This window comes from Pteropus alecto, unplaced genomic scaffold (genome assembly GCF_000325575.1).
Source record: "Pteropus alecto unplaced genomic scaffold, ASM32557v1 scaffold87, whole genome shotgun sequence".
NCBI classification, from domain to species: Eukaryota; Metazoa; Chordata; class Mammalia; order Chiroptera; family Pteropodidae; genus Pteropus; species Pteropus alecto.
Genome location: NW_006443225.1, coordinates 21,193,404 through 21,202,168, shown reverse-complemented (window position 1 = coordinate 21,202,168; position 8,765 = coordinate 21,193,404). Strand labels below are relative to the sequence as shown.

Below are 8,765 nucleotides of genomic sequence, written 5' to 3'. Positions count from 1 at the left end.
CACACCTGGTCTCCGAGCCCTGGTCCTCGCTGGGGCCGCTTCGCCCCACAGAGGATGTTGACAATGGAGACATTCTGCATGTCACACTAGGGGTGTGTGTGCTATTGGCGCTCGGGGATAAACACCCTGCAGGGCACGGCAGCCCCTAAAACAAGAAGCGTCCCATCCAAAATGCTCAGAGCACCAGGATCGTGCCGCCCGGTCTCCCGAGCATCTATCAGATGATGCTTTTGTGAAAGGTCTGAACAGAGTCCTGTGTGTGCCCTGCGAGCCTGCGGACAGGGCTTGCTTGGCCCAGAATGTGCCCTCGCTCGTCTCTCTGTTGGTCGGACTGTGTAGAAAAGAACAGCCCTGCCTCTCTGCACCCCGAGACGTGTCCGTTCGTTCCTCTTGAGTGTGCCTCCGACGGTGGCTGCCCTGTCCAAATCGTGGCAGCCTCTGTCATTGGCAGCTTCGTCGTGGGAGGAAGCTTCTCTTTCGCTTATAAATCATCACCTTATACGGGGACGTTTTTACTTCCTTTTAGAAACAAGAGCAACTGCGTGATTTCCATGCAAGGGGAAGTGTGGGCATCACAAGTTTTTCCCCTCGTCCAGCGTGAGAGTCAGGGTTCACCAGCATCATACAAGGAGTGAAGCCTCCTCAGCTTTCCCTCCGGCCTCCGCCCTCATCTCAGCCCCCCTGGGTGAGACAATGCACGAGAGCGGCCCGGTGGGGAGGGACCACAACCACGCCCCAGCCCACCTGCTGGCGGGAGGCCGGGGCCTGACAACATTGGCAGGAGCCTCTGCCCCGCAGGGCGCACACCTGGGGTGCAGGTACTGGGCCGCTGCCCGGCGGGAAGAAAACGGGCACTTCTGTCCATAGTTCTTTTTTTACCCTTTAAAATTGTCCGCTCCGTTTATACTGCACGATACGCGCAGTTGTGTAGTTACTGTGTGTATGATGTCAGCCCGGTACTGGGCATCTGTGCTTTACCTCTGGGCCCTGGTGGCCGCGTCACCCAGAGTCTGGAGCCACTGCGGGCCGAGGGCACAAGAGACGCGAGCCAAGCTTGCAGGTCGCATGTGCCCTCGGCTCTGCTATCTGCTCCGTCTTTGGACTGGCACTGGTATCACTTTTAACATGTTTTTTATGCCCAGCGCACTGGGCACCGTGACCATGCCTGATAAGCCCTTCCCGGCGATGGCGGCCATGCATCTTGCCGTTTCTCTTGAGTGTCATTTGGGGGTCACCCTTTTCTCTCTGTTCTTCTCCGTGATGCTTCTAGTAGTTCTTTCTTTCATGCTCTACACATGAACATGTTTGAAAAACGTGAAATCTTTGCGAAAGAGGGTTTTTTTTGTTTTTTGGGTCGTTTGTGTATATGTCTAAAATTATATATCGAATATGGAATGCTTCTGCTCAGCTAAAAGCTCTACCCTCTTACCAAGTTGCAAACTTTCCTCTGTATGCCTCCCGGCTGTTTCATAACTCCTCTGAAACGCTCTGCCTCTCTTGGGGCCTAATCAATGTTTCATATCAATTAAGCTGCTCAGAACAAGAGGCTTAGCACAGCTCACCGTCTTGACAACAGACCCTTTGTTAGAGAAAACAACTTGAAAGGAAGACATCAGACCTCCTCTGATGAAATATCATTAAAATACTCCTTTCAATGAAAAAAAGAATTTATAACAGGCAGGCAGAGTTCACATAATCAAGTTATGAGTCGAGCCACAAAATTCCATGCCCACCGCCACCCAAATAGACCCTGGATTTGATTGCTGGTAAATTCACTGGGTTAAAATTCTTTTTTCCAAGAATTCTCCACTGTATTTATTATAAAGTAAGCTCCAGGTCGTAGTTGCAAGTGCAGGAGTGGGTGTGTGGCGTCTGTGGCTGGGCTGCTCGTGGAAGGCAGGCATTTCTCCGAGGGGGCCATCTGGTTGGTTGGTGGGGGCAGCGCAGGAGGCGTCAGTTGAAAACATTTATTGAATTTCCAGAAGTGTCTCGCTCCGCTCCCCTTTCGCCGTGACGCGAGGCTTTGTGTTGGGAAGAGTCACCTTTATGACCCAGGTGCAATTCCCGTGGGCATCTTCACGTAAATCTGAGTAAATGGAGAGCTGAAGTCGCCAGGGAGAAAGTGGAGGCAAACGCACGGAAGTTCAAGCGCTAGGACAGATCGTGCCAACGGCGTCACCGGCGCCCACCGCCCTGGGCTCACTGCCGACCGCCTCTTCGGTTTGCACGTTGGAAGCACAGGTGCTAACAGAGATAAATTTCTGGGTAGAGGATCTCCTTCGATATCTCTTAAAACATGTCTCTTCCACACTAAGTTAGATTCGCTTTTAAAATTTAAATTCGCCAGCGATAAGGTTTGGATCCGTGTGAAGCTGCTTCTCTTCCCCGTGCCCACGGTCTTTCCAGAGAAGGCTGGTGGCAGCAGTGGAAACCCCTGTACTCCTCCGGGAGGTCTTCGAGACGCCTGGCTGACATCCTGGCGTGGGGACACAGCTCCCACCAGCTCATGGCCTGAGCGTGGCATTCAGTGTTTTAGGACCCTCGTTGCCTCATCCGTCCGTCCATCCATCCCTCCATCCACCCACCCCCATCCATGTGTCCATCTGTCCATTCCTCCCTCCATTTTCCAAATACTTTTTGAGCACCGACTACGTTTCAGATGCCGCCTTAGGTACCGGGGCCTTCGTAATATAACAAGACAATACTCGTCCCACTCACGCATCCGCTCACATAGCAGGGAGAATTTAGAAGTACTCTCGTTGCTCCTAAGCTTGGTTTCCAGTACAGAAACCCGACCCTATCTCTGACCCCGTTGCGTGCCCCAGTGACCACCCCAGGACCACCACCGCCTAGGAGCAGAAGGGTGGATTCTGTGAGCTTAGCCTACGCAGAGTCTCCAAACACTGCATTCGCAACACGCTTTCGTGAGAGTTAAGTGCCCTTGGAGAAAAGAAATCCCTTAAACAAATGTGTTTGGAACCATTAAAATTTCAGAGGATCAAGCCAGTGTGATAGAAATTTATGGACATGTTGGAACAGAGAATATGGATGTTTAATGGCCAAAATATTCTCCTTGAGCCCCCAGGCTCTACCTGGGCTGATTTAAATACAAGGGAAAATCTGCTTCTCTGTTTACTGCACAGAGTCGAATCTCACCTGGCTAAAATTAGCTTTGAAAGCACTGGGTGTCATGCTGCTGCAGTGAACTTGGTCCCCTGTGACCACACTGGGAGACTCGCTCTCGCTGCTGCTGATTACCTGTGATTATCACCTGACAAGGTTGTCTGGTGGCCGCCATCAAACACCTTCAAATCTAAAGCAGTTCCCTGGCTCTCGAGTCACCCTCTCGATCCTAGATTGTATGCCTCGTCTCTTTGATTTCCTTTCATGCAAGAAATTGAGTCACTCCCGAGTGCATAAACGTGTCTCCCGGCTTGACACGTACATCCGATTCGGGATTCTGACTTTCCGACACGCTCAGACGAGCCCCACATTAATTTGGTGGCAGGAGACTTTCTGTGCTGAGGGGGTAGATGGAGTTTCCACTCCAAAACCATCCTACCAACTCCGGAAAGTCAGGAGCACAGCGTGGAGCTGGCCCCTCCCACCTCTCATCTTCCTTTATTTGCTGATGTCCTCATACCTGTCCTCAGGTGAGGGGCTGGGCTCAGGAGCAGGACCGGTCTTGGGAAAAATTCTCCAGTACCCTCTCCCCGAATCACCCCTTCTGGCATCGTGCTGGTTTCTGAAGTGGCTACGTCAGAAAGGACAAGTGTTGTCATCTTGTCTTTATACTCCATTTCCCCCCGTGCCTGTTATGGTCACCCCCTAAGTATTAACTGAGTCGATAAGTTGTGGATTCGTGATGTTACTAAGAGATACGCAAAGAAACAGAATGTTAGGTGTTGATTGAGCCACTAGAATTTTTCTCGGTTGAAGTAGAATCGATGTACGGAGATAGTTAATAGTTAATCGTTAACCACTATTGAGAGTTTAGGACGGTAGAATAACAAATCTAAGAGGTCGATATGTATTCAGTCATTTAATGATTAAAACAGATCTCTGGGCAGGTTCTATATTATTCTTAGTCACAGATGAGGGAACCGAGGCACAGAGAAACGAAGTCGCCTGAGGCCACTACCCGGCAAGCCCCTCGGCCTTCGGAGACTGGACGGGGCTGTGGGATGTTTCTTCCTCATTTAGTTGAGTTCTGATTCAAGAACTACTACCCTTTAGTAGCTCAGGCCTCACTTTGGGCTAGTGAAATTCTCAAGAATATGCAGCGACCCCTTACACTCTCTTCTGTTGTACATAAATATTAATGGTTAGCAATACAGACTTCAGAAGAGGAGATAGGGTGTTCAGGATTTTAGAAAGTAAAATAGAAACTAAACCTCTTTGCTCTGAAAGTAACAGGAATAAAACAGCATGGCTATTGGTTTCATTTTTGTAATTGTGCTGCCATCTAGTGGCCAAGTGAAAAATAACATGCAAACCGGTTTTGCCGCCTCATTGCATTTTAAGTCTTTAAGTGCTGCCTTAAGAGTAGTTCTAAAAAATCATTCAAATTGCATTCATAATCTGAAAAAATTTAAATCTGATATTCACAGTTATCATTCTTTTTTCTTCTCACTTATTCTTCTTCTGATAAAATAACATATTTTGCTCACGTCCAGAATTCTTTAATATAAACATGAAGACGTTAGAAGAGAAACTAACATCTAATTAATTTTACTTACGTGTGGTCTTCAGCGTGGTTTTGGACCATATGTATTTCCTTTAAACAAATTTTATTTTTGCCAATTTTTATTTGAATAACTGCCATACTGATTTTTCTCACGTATCCCAGCTTGTTTACAGATAATCTCAACTGTATTTATTTAATTATATGAGCAATTATAGGGAGACATTGAAACCGGCAGCCTTGCATGGTCTATGCAGAATACTTCCCCTTCGTCTATGTAAATATTCACTGACTGCAGATAAAAAATATAGGATCGATGATCCTGAAGAGTCATTTGCCATTTCATAAATATATTTATAAAATATATATATTTCCCATTAAAAGGCACCGCAATATAGTTCCACCCTGCAAAGCTAGCAGTGCCCACATCGGGCACATTCTTGGTGACCATGCTCAACTCACGGACTTTCAGGGATGTAGTCACCTGAATCTTATGACACACCTAATTCAAATGAGTTCTTGCCCTATCTCAAAATTTTAAAATATCTTCAATGATCACACTCCGAAGAATGGACAGTGGCTGGTGGGACACATTGTCATCCTGCATCTCCTCCCAGCCACTTCCTCTCTGTGGGCTGTGTGCCTGACATGCAATTGGTTAGAAGCCTGTGCGTGACCAGGAAAACGGCCCCCGTGAGTAAGGACACAAGTGTGGTTTCAGTATCCTAATGGACACTTACCAAACCTCAGCGCTCTGGCCCAGGGAGGAGATGGGAGGAAGTGTCACGCTGGACAACGATTGTGAGTGCTGGCAATGACCCAGCCTGGGACAGGGGGTGGGGACAATGTTCCAGTGAAAAGCCACCACCTGAAGCTAAGGAAATCATTTTCAAAGGAGCTCTGAGTGAGACGAACCAAACTCCAGTGCCTGTTTGCTTCCCGTACCATGTTGCCCGAGGTGAATATTTGTCCTGGGTCATCGTTTACTCACCAAATATGTATTGAGTTAAATTCAGTGCTTGGCAGGGTGCTGGGTGCTAAGGTGAGTGTCAGTGTACAGACGCGCATCGTCCCCTGTAGAGCTCGCAGCCTGGGGACTCAGCTCTCCCTGTCCCTGAAGACATTTCCAGCCTGTCCAGCCTGCGTGCTTCAACAGCCGCCACTGAGCTGGCGCTGCCTCATCCGTCGGCCCCCACGTGGCGTGCGCCGCATCAGCTTGGCAGCAGCCTGGGCACGACCAGTAAGTGCCCGGAGAGAGCCAGCTGTGTGTCGACACTAATGATGGAAGCTCCGCACCTCCTAATTGCAAGGGATTTAATTAACACATCCAGTTCTCACTGACCAGCCTGGTTTTACTTCACCCAAGTGGTGATCTATTAAATTACTCCAGCCTCCCGGGATCTGTCAGGTGACTTCCGGCCTCCCAGGCCCCGCCTGACCCGACACCACTTTAATTTCTCAGGGGAATGAATTTATCGCTGCCATTTTCTAAAGTAAGGTAACGTATTAGCCAGCGAGGTGGCGAGAGACACATCGAAGCCACTAACCGCAAAATTAGACTTCAGGACTAAAGGTAGTCACTGTTTTGAAGGTCTAGGTGGATGGACTTTCGCAGTGTCGGACCCGTGTCATCTCAATGCACATTTAAAAAAATAAGGACATAGAAGCCACAGCCTGACTGGACCCCACGCCCCTCAGGAGCACCCACGGTTCTGGTACGAACCCCAAATCCTAAACCAGCTTTGAGGCGTCTGGAAACACTCTCAAGTTCACGGCCACACATCCCTCTCCAGGCCTGTGACTTCCACAGGAGCCTTAGGCCTCCAGAGAGGAGCAGAGCCCCAGGCGAACTCTGAACTCTGCCCCCGGGGGGTCATCACTACCCCTCCGCTGTAAACACAGACTCACAGAGTTTGCCTTTCAATAAAACACACACACACACTGCTCAGCTTCTCTCATTCGCGTATTTATTGGTTTGCCGCTCAGGCCAGAGGCTGTGCTTGGGACGCAGCCCTCCACCCCTGCCTGGTCTAGAACTGTTAGCTCCGCCCTCAAACTCCACAGATATGGGAGGCAGTTTCTATTTTAACAAGCATGCAAAAACAAAAGAACCAAAGTTAAAAATAAATAGCCCTCCTTCAGGGAAAGACAAATAAGTATTAGGATAAAGTCGACCATCTTTGTGAAGAAGAAGTTAAAATATTGGGTCAGATTTTTTTTAAACCCCTGGTCACATGTGGGTTTTTTTAAAATTTTTTTTTATTGATAATCAGAACCGGTCACCTTTACAGTAGCTAGAATTTTAATGAACAACGAACTTGTTGGTTTTATGTAAAGGTTAAAACACGTCACCTCAATTCTCAGTGTCCAGGGCCATCGTAATCTCTGCTGATGTCCAATTGCTGTATGATCTACACACACCTCTGCTCCTACATAATTACTCATTATTTCTTTAAGCTGGACAACTCATAATATGAAAACAGTAAAACTGAACTTCTGTGAAATTTAGGGTGACAGAAAAATGCCTAAGAGCCATTTTCCAGCATCTCTACTCTACCTGTTTCCTCTTTGAAACCTCGCGGGAAACGCGACTTTTGCAGGAAAGAGCATTTCTACGAAAGCCAGATGCTTTCCCACTGGGCGTCGTCCGCGGTGACCTTGGTTTCGTGGTGAAAGCGCCTCCGGTTCGTTGCGCAATGTGGAAACCGAAACACATGTGGCGAGGAGCGCCACGGGCCGGACCGAGCTCGGGGTGGCGGCTGCGGGGGTGAGGCTGGTGGTGGTAATAGCCAATGCGTGGGTCACAAATGACTAACTTAATGAATGACGAGCTCACGGAGGCAGATGCATGTGCTATGCAATGGGTTAAAACTCCACTTCTGATAATCGAATACTCCCCCTTATCTGTGGGGGTGGCTCATTCTCGGCGCTGGACAGCAGGCTGCGCAGCTTGGCCATCTGCCAGGGCGGGGGACAGGGGTCAGGCGACAGCGGACCGAGTGGACACGGGCCGCGCGTGCGCAGCAGAGTCGGGGCCCGCTGGCCTCTGAAGACCTACCTGGGAGGCCCAGCCCAGAGCACCTGCAGCCCCCTCCTGAGCGACGGGGACCCGCCCTCGGCCCACACCACCTCGCCTGGTTTCGTACAGGGCCGCCCTGCCCCCCGAAAGTCTTTTCTTTTTTTTTAATGACGAAGTTCGTCTGAGAGGTCAGTGTGAACCCTGCGCCATCAGTGCGAATAACACACTTGCTTGGTCTTCATCGGATGCGTTTATGGAATAATTTTTTTTTTTTTTAAGCGCAGAAAGAAATGAGAGTCCTGCTACATTTCAGTTTTTAAGAACTGATTTTTTCAGGGAGAAGAATTTAAGAAATCCTTATCGGTAACGCTGTATGTCTCCATTTAAGGGTGCGTTTGCGTGTTTAGCGTTTCTCCTTAAGAGAATTTCATTCCTCTTTCGAAATATTTATATCAGTGAACCTGGCGGTTAAATCTGACCTTTGGATAAAAACAACCGTATGTACCTGAGTCCACGCCCGGCCGCACTAGGAAAGCGGCTGTGCTGAGTGAGGGGGTCGCTGGCGAACGGACCGCACTGCAGCGGGGCGTTGGCCGCCTGGGCTGTGGGGCTCGGAGCCTGCCACCCGCTTTCACCCGGCGGGGGCGGCAGAGAGGTGCGAGGTGTGGGGCGCAGGCAGCACCGGCTGTGCGATTGATCGCGAGCAGATCACCTACCGTTTCTGGGCCTTGACTCACCTCTAAGAAGCCAGGGGCGGGATACCCCTGACGAGGATGGCGCACCCCTGCCGCTGGCACCCTCCCCAGGCCCGTGTCGACCCCCCGGTCCCCACACCCGTGCTCAGCGCTCGGGGGCCTTGCAAACTCACAAAGACTGACGCATGTCAACCTAAACGCCGAGAGCTTAGCGTGGCAACCACCTTGGACGCCTGGCGCTGACCCCGGCACCTTAGGGAGTCGAGCTTTAGGGAATGGGACGGGCTGTCTGTCCCGAACCAGGGCGGACGACGACAGCTCTGGCGTCTGGGCCCTGCCAGCGCCCACTCAGCCGCCCACGTCCGCC

At 50.1% G+C, this 8,765-nt stretch overlaps 1 protein-coding gene across 1 annotated transcript in view; it reads right to left on the bottom strand.

Moving 5' to 3' along the window:
• Positions 1-7,549: 7,549 nt before the first annotated feature.
• CA3 (carbonic anhydrase 3) overlaps positions 7,550-8,765 on the bottom strand; it is a 37,301-nt gene continuing 36,085 nt past the window's right edge. The window contains exon 8 of the mRNA XM_025041166.1: positions 7,550-7,642. Within this exon, the coding sequence (XP_024896934.1) occupies positions 7,550-7,642 (93 nt within the window). The remainder of the gene's footprint in view (positions 7,643-8,765) is intronic.